Source organism: Macaca thibetana, chromosome 13 (genome assembly GCF_024542745.1).
Source record: "Macaca thibetana thibetana isolate TM-01 chromosome 13, ASM2454274v1, whole genome shotgun sequence".
NCBI lineage: Eukaryota > Metazoa > Chordata > Mammalia > Primates > Cercopithecidae > Macaca > Macaca thibetana.
The window spans coordinates 73,960,485-73,975,896 of record NC_065590.1 but is presented as its reverse complement, the minus strand read 5'-3'; the positions used below and the strand labels follow the sequence as shown (position 1 = coordinate 73,975,896).

The window sequence follows — 15,412 nt, the reverse complement described above, 5'->3', positions numbered from 1 at the left end:
AGGAATGGCCTGAAGCCTGCAGGTCAGGCTGCCAGTTCCAGGTGTAGTCTATGGTCCAGGGTGAAGACTTCATTGGTAACAGTTTGGCCAATCGGATGGTGTTTTTCTATGAGCATACACTTGCTTCATTCTGAGCCCATAAAAACCCTGGACTCAGCCAGACTCACACAGATGTCAGGACTACCAGCTGTGAGAAGGAGCTACCCACTTTGGGTCTCCTCACCTTTTCGGGATGACCTGCCTACAGAAAGGAGCTACCCACTATGGGTCTCCTGAGAGCTGTCATGTCACTCAATGAAGCTCCTCTCCACCTTGCTCACCCTCCAGTTGTCTGTGTACCTCATTCTTCCTGGATGTGGGACAAGAACTCAGAACCCACTGAATGGTGGTAGTGAAAGAGCTATGACACAAATAGGGCTGAAACATTCCCCCCTGATCACCATGTTGAGGGTGCTGAGAAAGGAAGAAGAGCTGCGTCCCTCTGGGGAGCCCAAACCTAGGGGCTCCCCAAGCCAGGGCTGTAACAGCCTCTTTGGTGCTGTGTGGTTTCTGGTGTCTCCGAGCTTTCAGGTAGCACTGTGTCCACCATCTTCAGACACTGGTGCCTGCAGCAGAAGTTACTACCAGTATGTCTGGTCCAGCCACAGCCTCACATGAATCCTACACCTGTGCTGGCACCTGGAGCTGCCCAGCCTGCCACAGCAGCTGGCATGCCTGGCTGTGTGTAGTGGCTGGACCACATGTTAGCTCACTCACACACCCCTCACCGCTCCACACCTGGCTTGCCCTTGGCAAGTGTGGGATCTGGGCTGGCAGCACAGGCCAAGCACAGCCTGCTGGGCTGAGTGGGTAGAACAAACTCAGTGGGTGCAACCAAAACTTTGGCAAAGGCGCCATTAGCCACAGAGGTTCTGGCTGGCAAAGTGATACCCCAGGGATCCTGTGACAAAATTATAGTGATTTTTTTTTTTGATGGCCGTGGCTAAAATTGTTATTCTCCATGCTGAGGTGATGTACGTATCTACCCACTTTATTAAGCACACTGATAAGAGACTGCTTCATGCTGCAAAGCATACAAGCAAATAATACACTGTTTTGGACAGCAGGGATCTTCTAATTGTTTATCATAATGTTAAAAAGAAAAAGGTGCAATAAGACATACTGTAATTCACTAGTTCTTTGGAAATACTGCATTTCCATTTTTCAATGTGAAGATAAACTCTAGTTTTGAATGAGTATGGCTGACTTAAGTGGACAAACGTCTTTCAAACTAGCTTTGTAGAGGTTAAGTTCAGCTAGATAAATGCAGTTTCAGCATTTAAATGTAGCTGTGTGAAGGGTAACAAATTGACATTACTCAGCTTCAACTGAACTGCAGAGCTGGTTAAAAAAACAATGAAAGTAGCCTTGCTATAGGAAGTTTTAAAACACAACTTGTTAGAAGCTTAATTTGAGTTTGGCAGAAATACAGGGCTGACATCTGCTGTCACATGTTTGAAGCATGAATGTATCCTTCCAGGAAACAAGTGATGCTGATTTTTTTTTTTTTTTTAATGCAACAGTTGCAGGTACTTCCACTTTCTGTAGTACAAGAATATTTCTGAAAGAATTCATAGGGGGAACATTATAGATAGAGAGTCTTTGAATTGAAATGGTTTGCAGCTTTAGAGCTGCACTATTACACAGTGATCTGCATTAGCACAAGAAGACTGTTCTGTATCAAATTTAATTTAAATCAAAAGTGTATGTTCCCATCGGTTACATATGGGGGCCAAATACAGATTTTAGGGGCAATCTCATCAGTTCTCTCAGGAATATTGCATAGTAGTGTTTTCGTCTCTAAAACACAGAGGAGGTAAATATTATTTGTTACTGTTAGTTTCTCCCATGGTTGAAGAAAGGGATAGAATAATACATTAAGAGTCTAAAATAAATATCATCAGCTCCACATTGTTTAGTGATTATATCTTTACGATGGTGAAATTGGAAGTAGCTTTTTCAGATTTAGCCAAACACACTTTGACATGTGATAATTATAAAGTGAGCCACATATCTGCAGGAAATACGGGTGATATTTTCCACTCTTAACAGCTGACTTGGTGGCTTGCAACATTATTGGCATACTGTTTTCAAGTGAATTATATGTTTCAGCATATAAATTCTTGATTTAGCATAGTGTCTTAATAGCTAAAGGATAGGTTGGAAAAATCAAACCTTTATTTCTCTGGCAGATATTTACAAAGTGGAAACATCTGTTTCAATTGTTGTGGGACAATCTATGCTCACTGTGGGGCAGTTAGAAAGCCAGGGCATTTTTGTAAACCTTTCCATGAGTTAACATTTGATGCCTTCCTCTGGGTCTTCCCAAACTTTCTCCATGGCTCTTGCAGACTGGCCAGAAATTATTCTTTGACTGACTTAACTGCCTTGTGGAAACCTCTGTAATTACCATGGCCCAGACATTTAAAAAACTATTTGCTTATCAGATCTTTTCCTGAACTCAGAATTGACCCAAAAATATTTGTCTCTCAAGCATATTACCAGTGTCATTATTGCCTCAATAAACTCTTTATGCTGATAGAAAATAAACTCTTTTATTTCCATGTGAAATCATCATGCTTTAGTATTTCCAGACTTCATTCATTCATTCATTCATTCATTCAGGGAATCCCATGATAAAGAAAAAAGCTAAAGTCAGCATAGTAATTTTCATATTTTGCTAAAAACTTTGTTTCAATTAATTTTAGAATATAAAGATACCACACTGTTAAATCTACCATTGGCCTTGTTGCTGGTATAAATAGAGTATTTGGTTTTCCATCATTGGCTTTCTGTCATGGCTCTTTTTCCATATTCTAGATGGACTCCAGCAAAATAAATAGAATAAGGTCCTTGACCTGGAGAAGACGAGGTTTACAGGGAGCAGATATAGTAGGGAAGAGTAGGGCTGGCCTGTGAACCAGGTGGCATTATAAAGGACATGTGAGAGAGTCCAGTGGGGAGCACTCCCTTGATCCTTTCTCTGCAGAGCCAAGAAAGCCATACATGCTAAAAAGACAAGACATTCTCATTCACCAGCATACATACCCCTGACACAAGAAATGAGTGCTGTCTGTGTGAGACCTGACTCTGGTGTATCAGAGCCCAGTTTCTAGAGTTTATATTGACACAGTTTGATCAAAGAATCATATTCTTCTACATGAACTGATCTACTCAGTGGGAAAAGGTTTGCATGCCGATGTGTAAGTGACCACTTAGGAAAAATATAAAATATCTTGTCTTTGCCCTAAAAACCAGAAAATGCAGAAAACTTTTCCCGTTCTTTAAGACAACATTCTCAGGACTTGTGTACTGTCTATGTGCTCAGGAATGAAAAGCTATTAGAAAAGGAGAGAAAACACAGGGGAGATGCGGGGGAGACATGTTTTATACGTTTTAAAGTGTAAGCACCAGTAATTTATTTTTTTACCTGATATTCAACTTTTTTTTTTTTTTTGAGACAGATTCTCACCCTGTCACTCAGGGTTCAAGTGATTCTTCTGCCTCAGCCTCCCGAATAGCTGGGACTACAGGCACGCGCTGTTACACCTGGCTAATTTTTAGTAAAGACAGTATTTTTAGTGACGACAGGGTTTCACCATGTTGTCCTGGCTAGTCTCAAACTCCTGACCTCACCTCAAGTAATCCTCCCTCCTCAGCCTCCCAAATTGCCGGGTTACAGATATGAGCCACCGCACTTGGCCTCTGATGTTCAACTTTTTGATGAGTAGTAGATAGAAAGCAGACAGAGGTGTTTTGAAGGAGTGATGGCTGTTTTCTCTCTGCCTACGAGAGTGGAATCCTTGACTCACGTCTGTAATCCCAGCACTTTGGGAGGCTGAGGCGGGCGGATCACGAGGTCAAGAGATGGAGACCATCCTGGTTAACACGGTGAAACCCCATCTCTACTAAAAATACAAAAAATGTAGCCGGGCATGGTGGCAGTCACCTGTAGTCCCACCTGTACTTGGGAGGCTGAGGCAGGAGAATGGCATGAACCCAGGAGGCGGAGCTTGCAGTGAGCCGAGGTTGCGCCACCACACTGAAGCCTGGGCGACAGAGTGAGACTCCATCTCAAAAAAAAAAAAAAAAAAACCAAAGAGTGGAATCCTGCCTGGCAAAGGATGGAGGGGATCTCTTGAGGTCAAACTGATGACAGTTACATTGATTAATCACTTGTGTAAAAATGGGACAAAGTAGAAATCAAGTATGTTTCAGAAAGTGTCCCTCTTTCCTTTGATGTATGTCTTAGTACCCTCTAGTGGTGTCAGCCTAACATTTTCTTACATGTAACGTGATCCTGACAGACAAGTTCAGCGTTTGCAGGCCACGTCTTTGTATATACACTTATGTATGAGGTAATCAGCTAAAAATCAACTGATTTTTATCAAACTTTTTTTCATCAAATTCCAACCTCCTAGCCTCTATCTAAGATATTGACTTGGCAGGAAAGGTTATTAGTATTCATTTTATTCCTAAGACTAAAGAGTTATAATTCTTCACTATTTCTCCTAGCTCAGAGCTGAGTTGAGAAGAAACACTTTAGCTATGTTGGCAATTTGTGGCATAGGAATATATCACATTTTAATTAAGCATCACATAGTTTTGAAGACTTGTTCACACATGTAAAGAAGTTCCATTCTAAGGCTGTCCCTGCCAAATGACAAATACTTGGTAATCACCAAATTGGTGTTGTGGGAGTGGGTTAGTGACTACTCATCAAGCTTTTCATGAAAACCCCAGATTTATAGCCTCTTAATTTGTTCTGAACCCTTGCCCTGAGTATATTAATTCACCCTCTAATTTTTTTTTTTTTTTGGCAAATATGGTCAGCATGTCTTTCTGCTTTATGAAAATGTCAGAGATGAGTATAAAGATAGGTCGATAACCACAGGGAAAAAAACCCAAGAAATCTAAACACCAGTAACTTGCAAAGGAAGCTTCGATGTATAATATAGAGTCGTGTGCATCTCATGATGTTTCACTAAAAAATTCCTATAAACAGAAGAGAATTCTTACCTGAAAATCTGTGAGTATAACCTGGTGAAGATTACCTTTTACCTTCAAATTTTAGGTACATGCAAATGCTATTTTTAAGGAAGACTTTTCGAATTATGAAAGTGCCAAGACATGCTTATTGTAAAAATTTTGAAAAGTACAAAAAAAAAATGAAGAAAATGCTAATCCTAAAAACCATAAAACTTAGATCTACTTCCTTCCAACCTTCTTTTCTGTGTGTATTGTGGTGTAATGGAAATTATATTCTATGTTATAATTTGCGCCCCACTGTGTTTTCTTTAACAAATAAGCATTTTCCTATCTTGTTAATGATTATATGCTATGCTGTATGTATAATTCATTGTTTTGTGTTATTGCCAGTCACTTCAGTTTAGGTAATCACGATAGTTACCCATGTTTTTAGCCTTTTGAATTATTCTTCCTATAATTTGATAATCTATTGACTATAAACAAATGTATTCTCCTGAAAGTGAATTAACATAACTAGGGTCACAAAAGGTATAAGTAATTTGTAAATACATGGGGTATGCATACATTTCTCATACATCCAGGTGACTTTGTGTAAAATGCTGAAGTTCATATGCTCCTTTTTCAAATGACTTGCATGAGTAGTCTTAAAGTCACAGCATAGTGAATACTTTATGAAAAATGAAGCATGTGGTTTTGGTTTTGGAGAGCAACTTCAACCCCAATTTAGGTCATTTCCATAGTGAACCTTTGTTAAAGCACTGTTTTCCACATCCTTTTGCTGCAGAGTAGACAGTGTGTTATTACCAAGAATAGCCCACCTGCTTTTCTTCTCATTCAAACCACAGACCTCTCTAACAAAACTGTGCTCTTAAGTTGTCATGCTCAGAGGCATCAAACTATTTACCTTGGAGGGTCCCTTGGCCTCATTCATACCAGCCTCTCTTCCGAGCCTTGTTTACTATATGATGACAGATAATAGCCCAAGGTAGTATTGGTATAAATGTATTGGTTTTTAAATATAATCTTAAATGACTTCAGTATGAACAATAATAATGGATAACTTTTATTGAGCACATATAATGTGCCAGGCATTGGCTAAATGCATTATTTAGGGTATATCTTTCATTCTTATACTTTGAAGTTGAAACTCTGATTATTTCCATTTTACACATGTAGAAAAGTGAGGCGTAGAATGGTGAGGTCACTTGCCCCATATTGCAGAACCGTAAAGGGCAGCAGGATTTGTGCCTGCACTGTCTCGAGCCAGTGCTTCTAACCATCAGCTCTGCCACCTTCGGTAGGCCAGTATACCTTCTTACAAAGGTCATTGGAAACAGAAAATCTTAGGGGAGTAATTAATCTCAGAAGGCCCCCTTTGAGTCCTTGGGTTTTTTTTTTTTTTTTTTTGGACTCCACCTAACCATGGACTCCTAAGACCCTCCGTCCACTGTAGTGTATGTCTGTGAGTAGACTGAGAGTAGACTGAGGACTTGAACAGAGCTAATCTGTACATGCTATATAGAGGAAGCCAGTCTTACATAGGGCTCAGTAAGGGAGTAAGGGAGGAATTTAACAGAAAAGATTTGGGTAAAGATTTCTACTTTACCACTAGAAATAAAATATGTTCACGTTGAAATTGGCAAATAAGAGTAAGATACACCAAGAACTTTTTCTTTGTTTAGAAGTGGGAGGTCTTTGAGAGGACTGATGAGAAATTTTGGAGGAGATTAGATGTGTTTGTTGAAACTCGAATATGGCCTGCTAAAGAATGGAAAGTTACAATGTGTTTCTTATCAATAGATAAGAAATCTCTTATCTATTGGTGATTCAAACTCTATCATCTAAGATGAACTACAGTGAATAGAAACTCATTAATAGGCCATTTTGGAAACTGTTTTATTAATAATTGATTTTCTTACAACTTACAACATGGCCTTTTTCTGAGTTTCTACTCACTTCAGTTCATCTTAAAAATGGTTTCACTAGGAACTATTGATGGCCTTGGATGGGACTAACTCATCTATTATAAAGTAATCACATGAATTTATACTTGCTGTCAGAGGTCACCTTTGTCTTCTAAATGCAGAGCTGGCAATAATTTGCTAATTGGTCAGGAAACACAAATTAATGCTTTGCAAGTAGCAGTGAAATCTGTTCATTTCTGTGGGTTTTTTCACATTATTTTGTTTACTTTTAAAGAAATCAATGAATGTACTGTGAACCCTGATATCTGTGGAGCAGGACACTGCATTAACCTGCCGGTGAGATACACCTGTATATGCTACGAGGGCTACAAGTTCAGTGAACAACAGAGGAAATGTGTGGGTAAGAGACAATTTTGATTGACTGAATTATTAAATATCAAACATTTGCACATTAAGAACATGTTTTTTCTTAAACCAACCTAACCATTTTGGGAAAATGTTACTGGTTTAATTTTTTGAAAGTTTATCCCTTAGCTAAGGGAGCTCAAAAAAAGGTTTGCTAAACAACTGGAATTCTCTTACCTCTTTGTTCAACATTTGTTTACCTCACCAAATGTAATACATTTACATAAAGGTGAAATAATTTCTAAAAGCTTTTTGGATAAAGTAAAGAAAATATGAATTCCAGAAACAGCTACCTAAAAACATGTATTTAGCAAAAACAAATTAACATTAATGTATACTGCAGTAAAGAATTACTTTCATTTATGTACGTAAGATTTGATTTTTTAAAGGGATTTTAAAATTGGAAATCCATATATGCTGGCCTGAAGGTGTCAGTCAAGTTAGAAATTTAGGGATCTCATATATGCTCCTTTTGGGAAAAAAAAAAAGTATCTCAGAAAGATATGCAATAGAGTTAAATAAATCATTTTAATGTAACTCTAAATTTAATTTCTCTTCTTTTTTAAGAAAAAGAAAATTCAGCACTAAATTATAAGGCCAGTGGGAAGCAACAAAGGCACATATCTAATTAATACTACTTTAATATATGTGAATTTTGCTGTTTGGTCTGTGTGTGTGGGAGGGGGAAGGAGACAACCACCTGCTCCATAATATGGCTATTTCCCTGTCATTTGCATACATTGTATATATCACGTTTAGAACCTAGAATATTAAGTTGGAAAGGCAACAGAGATGACCTAATCCGTCTCTTTCATGGCATTTCTGACTCCCTGCTGACAGCAAATTCCATTGCTTGGACGTCTCTCATTATCGGGAGAATCCTTCTGTGTTGACCTGAAATCTGCCTCTTTGAAACACCATTGTCATGGTTTTGTAGTTTTGGCCTTTGAAGTGACACACAGTAGGCTGCTTCTCTCTTCCAGTAACAATCCTTCAAGCACGTGAGGAGAAAGATCATGTCTCCTTTTGCTGTTGTCCTCAGTTATAAAGGTTGGATGGTACTCAGGGAATAGTATGATGGTATTTTACAGAACAGGGAAACTAAGTTCTTGCTACACAGAACTAATGTTTTTTATATGCATTTTTGTTAACAGATATTGATGAGTGTACTCAGGTCCAACACCTCTGCTCCCAGGGACGCTGTGAAAACACTGAGGGAAGTTTCCTGTGCATTTGCCCAGCAGGATTTATGGCCAGTGAGGAGGGGACTAACTGTATAGGTAACGGCATTGTTCTTCCTGATTACAAATGCTTAGATCTGAGATTTTAGATCCCCTAAGGCTATCAGTTCAGTGCTTATCCACACAACCCAGAATTTTTTATTAAACACTTACCATGATAGCAATCTGCTAGATCCCCGGTGATATAAAAATGGATTTCTTTCCCCTAACATTTTTGAAGAAAGAGTATCAAATATGTGCACAGACAAGATACATTAAATGTTACTTTTGGACCACCCTGCATGAATCAAAACTGGATGATTTTGATGTGTGTCAAACAAATCAAAGGGAAAGCAGAAATCAGTTACTGGCCAGGCGCGGTGGCTCATACCTGTAATCCCAGCACTTTGGGAGGCCAAGGCAGGCGGATAACCTGAGGTCAGGAGTTTGAGACCAGCCTGACCAACATGCAGAAACCCTGTCTCTACTAAAAATACAGAATTAGCCAGGTGTGGTGGCGAATGCCTCTAATCCCAGCTACTCAGGAGACTGACGCAGGAGAATCGCTTGAACCCGGGAGGTGGAGGTTGCAGTGAGCCGAGATCGCACCATTACACTCCAGCCTGGGCAACAAGAGCGAAACTCCATCTCAAAAAAAAAAAAAGAAGAAAAAGAAAAGAAATCAGTTACTTTGTTATTATATTTGAGCTAAGCTGGGAGACGGGAGTGGTTTGAAATAATATTTGGAACACAAAACTCAATAATGCTCTCTGCTCCTCGTAGATGTTGACGAATGCCTGAGGCCGGACGTCTGTGGGGAGGGGCACTGTGTCAATACTGTGGGGGCCTTCCGGTGTGAATACTGCGACAGCGGGTACCGCATGACCCAGAGAGGCCGTTGTGAGGGTGAGTCAGCTGTGAGTGTTCAGCACGCATGACCGTGACGTGCAGGGTTGGTAGGTACCTTGCCTGGTTCTTGTTTCCTTCCACACTCCATGCTTGACACCAGTTTATCCAAGCTCTTTCTGCTTCCTGGATTCACAGGCTCTTTGCCTCCTCCTTTCGGTGGCTCTTTTGGGATTATTTTCCATCTTCATGCTCTCATTACTTTTCACCTCAGTATCTGCCTTTCTGGTATTTGGAGTGAAATCACCATAGAATGATTAATTGCATCATGTTTAGTACAAACCCAGACTTAATTACAGAGTCCGGACCATTCATCTGGGAACATGGTGCAGGTGTAACCAGTGTTGATTTTTTGTTTTTGACCTTTTCACCTACTCACATTCCTTTGTCTCCACTGCTTTCTTTTACATGTGTTCTGGGACTTTCTCACAGACTCCCTAAGAAGCATGGTCTGACCAACTTTGGTCAGATTCCAACTGTGCTAGATAAAATTTCCTCATTATTGACCATAGCAATGAGTTTTCTCTCATTATAAAAATGTTATAAAAAATGTTTATAGCGTGGCCACAATTCTTATCCTTTTCATATTTCTGTTCATGTTTGTGTCCAAGTTGCTCTGGTTCTTTTTGAAACCACTGTGGCGAGGCCAGGCACAGTGGCTCACGCCTGTAATCCCAGTGCTTTGGGGGGTCGAAGCGGGTAGATCACTTGAGGCCAGGAGTTTGAGACCAGCCTGGCCAACATGCTGAAACTCCCTCTCTCCTAAAAATACAAAAATTAGCCAGACGTGATGGCGCACGCCTGTAATCCCAGCTACTTGGGAGGCTGAGGCACAAGAATCACTTGAACCTAGGAGGCAGAGGTTGCAGTGAGCTGAGATCATGCCACTGCACTCCAGCCCAGGTGACAGAGCAAAACCTATCTCCAAAAAACAAAACAAAACAAAACACTATGGCACTTTTTTTTTTTTTTGCAATTATTTTCATGAAGAAATACACTGACCTTCTGCTAAAAACCTGCCATGGAAATACGAGGGTGAAGGAACATGGGGTCTCTGAGGGCACGAGAGCATGGTGCTGGTTCCTTGGGGTTTCCTACCTGGCTGTCAGCAGAGCCTAATAGATTTGGGCTCTGTTAGCTGGGGCAGGATGGACTAGGTTGGCACAGCCAGCCCTCAGCTGTCCCCTGGCTTCTGCATGTTGGTTTTCTTCACCGCTCTAATGACCCAGGCCTGGAGGGAGAGCTAATTAGACATTTTTTGGCAGCCTACGCTTGCCTCTCCTGCTGGCGTCTTGCCTCCGCCCCTTGGGTTCTAATCTAGAGAGAAGTGGGAGTGTTTTATGTTGCTGGATCTCTGATCAGCTTGGATCAGAATGGAGCCTTGTACCCTCCCCAAGGGTCATGAGGCTACAGAACAAGCACAGGTGTAAAGTGTCTCCACTCTGCTCTTCCAGGGAACTCTCTGCTGTAGAGATGCAGTGTGGGATCAGCTCACCAAGCCCACGCTTAGTAACTTCCTGACCTGCAGCCATTGACTTTGCCCCTTCGAAACGTAGTACATCACCTGTAAAATGGGAACAATGGAGTTAACTTTCCGGGTTTTCATGAAAATAACTTCATGTTGCCGGAACTTGTATGATGCCTGTCACTTTGTTAGTTTTCAAGAAATTATAGTTTCTTTAAATCTCCCCCATCCCTGACTCCTTTTGTGTTTGTATAGATCTCAAGTACCTCTGTAGTTGCGGGAAGTGCTTTAAAAAAACAGGGTAAGTTTATTTGACAAGCATTTATGTGCAGAGCAGTATCCCCCAACCCCCAACAAAGAAGTCAAATACTGATTCTTTTTATTTATTTATTTATTTATTTATTTATTTTTTGAGACGGAGTCTCGCTCTGTCGCCCAAGCTGGAGTACAGTGGCACAGTCTCGGCTCACTGCAAGCTCTGCCTCCTGGGTTCATGCCATTCTCCTGCCTCAGCCTCCTGAGTAACTGGGACTACAGGTCCCCGCCACCACGCCCAGCTAATTTTTTTTTTTTTTAAGTAGAGATGGGGTTTCACCATGTTAGCCAGGATGGTCTCGATCTCCTGACCACCAGATCCACCCACCTTGGCCTCCCAAAGTGCTGAGATTACAGGCGTGAGCCACCGCACCCGGCCCAAATACTGATTCTTAAGTTCCACATACGTGTCAAGAATGGGAAGATAAGATACTTAAGTAATAGGATGGAAAGGAATAGAAAAGAAATTGGAAAATTATGTACTTAAATTGGAAGCTTGGAGAATATTCTGTAATATTCAATATATGAAAATTATTTAGCAGAAAGATGACTCGGGTTCCCTGAGTAAATAATATATGATTCTATCCCCATGAAAAGTCTTGAAAAGAGGAAGGAGCCAAGCAACGCGGCTGTTTTCAAATTTCATCATGGACTAGAACCAAACGTCCCCGGGCTTCTGGCTCACAGAAGATTTTCTCAGCTGTCACTAACAAAGTTGCTTTCAAATAGCACCAGTCTCCAAGGAGTCTGTTGTAGTTTACAGACATTATCTCATGCATCCTTACTTTATTCCGTTAAGGTATTACAAGGCAGGTAATTCCTAATTTATAGAAGAGGGGAAAAGCAGAGGTGAGAGCAGCTAGAAATTCAGGGACGTTATCTTGTATTGCTCAACATTGCACCTTATTTATTGGACCAGCCTGTCTCAATGACATTCTCTGATTTAGCAGTTGTAGTTCTATTCTTTGGAAATATCCCATCCAGAGGAGAATGTAATGCTATTTGGAAAATGAAACTGGCAAGCATCATCTTTTTGTAGAACAAGAAGTCCCAGAACATCTGACCTAAAAAAACCACTATGTGTCATTGGCCATTGGCAAGAATTTTTACTGATAGAAAAAAAATTACAACACTGACCTGGTGCTTATTTTGTTAATATCATCTTCAACTTTTTCACTTTAAGTATCTTTTCACATGTCTAACGATATGCAATGGGAGATAACTTTTAAGTATTTACTAGAATGTAGACATCAAATACCCATGGATATTTAGTGGACCTGTTATATATTTCTTTCTTTCTTTCTCTAGTTTATGTCCTGAAAATCTGTTTATATTTTAAGTACGATTAAAGGTCATATATGCATTGTGTATTGGGATACTTAAACATTAAATCCACTCATATAAATTCAAGATCCACCTCAGAAAAAACACTTATTTCAAATGCAACTAGAAGCCATGGTGTTAACACCTATTTTAAACTGTTGAACTCTCTCCTATATCGTTTTCCTCATTTTGTTGTTTGACAATTCTTAAAAATGCCTCAAGCTGTCGTAGTAGTTATCTCTTGCACAGACTTAACCATATTTTAGGTGATTTTTTTTCTCCCCAAATTGGAAATAATGATGATAAATAACTTCAGTTAGCTGTGAATATGAAAAGTAAGGTGTATTTTTACCAGAAAATATTACCATATGGTCATATCACCATGTTTTCTGGAAAGGCTTGGAAGTATGTGATGAGTTCACTCTCTCCTCGGGTTTTTTTTTTTTTTTCCCCCCGACCTCCAAGGAATTCCTGTCATATGAAAGGTTTTAAATTATTCAAACCTAGGATGTTCTTGGGCCCATGAAGCCAAAGAGAGAATTTCCCTAGAGCATCCAATGTCTGCAGAGAGAACGTCTAGCTGGGTGGATACATGGCTTCCTCACACTCACCCCCCCATTCCTCGTATTTCTTTCTGGAAAGCTGTGCTATTACTTGAAAGGTTTCATGTCCAGAAATTGGCCCTAAAGGAGCTGCCAACTCCCAGAGTGGAGAGACCAGGTCCTGCTAGTTGAAGAATTGGGGCCAGGTTCTTCCTTGGAATGTATGCAAATATTTTAATCCAGATATGCTTGACCATGCATTATTGCCATGTATTTAAGTATACACCCAGTGTCTCACTTACCCAATTGTTGTTTTTCCCACTGAAATGTAGATATAACATGCTTTCCCTCCCTGCCTTCATCACAAAGTAAGATTTTGCTTTGGTATTCTGATAAAATGTTCACAACCTACCTTTTTGATTTTTCAGATATTGATGAATGTTTGAATCCAAGTACTTGTCCAGATGAGCAGTGTGTGAATTCTCCTGGATCTTACCAGTGTGTTCCCTGCACAGAAGGATTCCGAGGCTGGAACGGACAGTGCCTTGGTAGGTACTATAGTGTACTTGTCAAAGGTTTGTTTCTTCTGCATGGCCCATTTTCTGATAGAGTGGTGAAATGCCAATGGAGCCCTCTTTCAAAATGAAAAAAAATGAAATCTTATATCATTCTAAGAAAAGTTGCCAGTAACTTTTAACCATTGAGAAAATAAGAAAATGACTTAGCATGAAGGATGTAAGATTCTAGATGGGGCAAATAATTAGGATTGAAACAAACTGTTATTCCTAATGAGATAAATATCCAAAACCAAATAAGATAGTAAGGTCTATAGGAAAGAAGAGAGATGGAGAGCAAAACACTTAAAAAGAGAGAAGAAGCCTAAGAAGCATCTACCACAGACAAGTAGAATTAGGTAACACACGCACACAATTTTCAACAGAAGTAGCAAAGGTAGTGCTTTAGGCACTGAGGAAGATACAGTAATAAATTTGCTTTGATTCTAATTACCTGTGCTGTAGTTAGCTCTCCCCCTTAATGGTTTTCATTTGTGTCTCCATGCTGTCTTTTCCCCTAAAATCTGAACTCTTTTCCACTCCATACCAGAACTCTGAATATGTGAGTTAAAATTTTCATTCATTCATTCCTTCTTTCCTTTTTCCCTCGAATGCTTAAGAACTGCTATAGGCTATGCACGGTGGCTCATGCCTGTAACCCCAGAACTTTGGAAGGCCGAGACACAAGGATCACTTGAGGCCAGGAGTTTGACACCAGCCTGGGCAGCATAGCAAGACCTCATCCCTACAAAATGTTAAAAAACTTACCTGGGCTTGGTGGTGTGTGCCTGTAATCTCAGCTACTTGGAGGCTGAGGTGGGAGGATCGCTTGAGTCCAGGAGTTCGAGGTTTCAGTGAGCTATGATTGTGCCACTGCTCTCCAGCCTGGAGGACAGTGAGACCCTGTGTCTGAAATATGAAACAAAAGGCAAAACCTACTGTATATCCCAAGAGTTGTACTAAGTTCTGGGATGTATTGAGAGGATGACCCCTTCCTTTTGGTACTTACTGTCTGGTGGGGGAGACTGACATGCACTCAAACATCTCATAGATAAATGCAAACTCACAGATGAGACAAGCACTAGAAAGGAGGGTTCTATGATGCTGTGAGAGCAAATGATAGAATGAGCTGCCCTTAGGAAAATTCTTGAGTTGAGGTTCAACTGGTGAGGGGGTGGAAGGGAGAACTTTTCAGGCACAGTAAACAGCATATGCCAGGGGTTCGTGGAAGAAGAAGAGAGCAGAAGGCCAGTGTAGCTGAAGGCCAGAGAACACAGGAAGATTTGCTGTAAGATGAGATGACAGACCACTGAATAATTTAAAGCCCTCTTAGTCCTGTTAAAACTGGCGGTCTTCATTCTCATAGCCCTGGGAAGACATTTAGGTGTTTTAATGGAGGTTGCAGAAGCACTGTCAGTTTTAAAGCTTTAGTCTCATCACCAAGCAGCATCAGCTCAGACTCTGTAGCTGGTACAGAGAGCTCCGTGTCCTGAGCCCCTAGGCCCAGCCCCAACCCAAGAGTCTCTGCTGATGGAGTTGTGAGATGTAGATCTTTGAAGAAAAGATTTTTATTCATTAGTTGTTTATTTGATAACCAATTGTTTATGTAACTGGTGCTGGCCAGAAAGTATTAATACGTAGGGTTTCAGTTTTCCCATTTGGCATAAATTTCATAGTTGCCTATCACGGTTCCATGTGTATTCTCATTTTCACATCCTGATAAATAATC

General features: G+C 40.4%; 1 protein-coding gene across 14 annotated transcripts in view; it reads left to right on the top strand.

Moving 5' to 3' along the window:
• Nucleotides 1-15,412, top strand: part of LTBP1 (latent transforming growth factor beta binding protein 1) — a 446,965-nt gene that overhangs the window by 312,306 nt on the left and 119,247 nt on the right. For all 14 annotated transcript variants that reach the window (XM_050754120.1, XM_050754119.1, XM_050754124.1 and 11 more), the window contains 4 exons: nt 7,228-7,353; nt 8,513-8,638; nt 9,362-9,484; nt 13,558-13,677. In XM_050754120.1, coding sequence (XP_050610077.1) covers nt 7,228-7,353; nt 8,513-8,638; nt 9,362-9,484; nt 13,558-13,677 — 495 coding nt within the window. The remainder of the gene's footprint in view (nt 1-7,227; nt 7,354-8,512; nt 8,639-9,361; nt 9,485-13,557; nt 13,678-15,412) is intronic.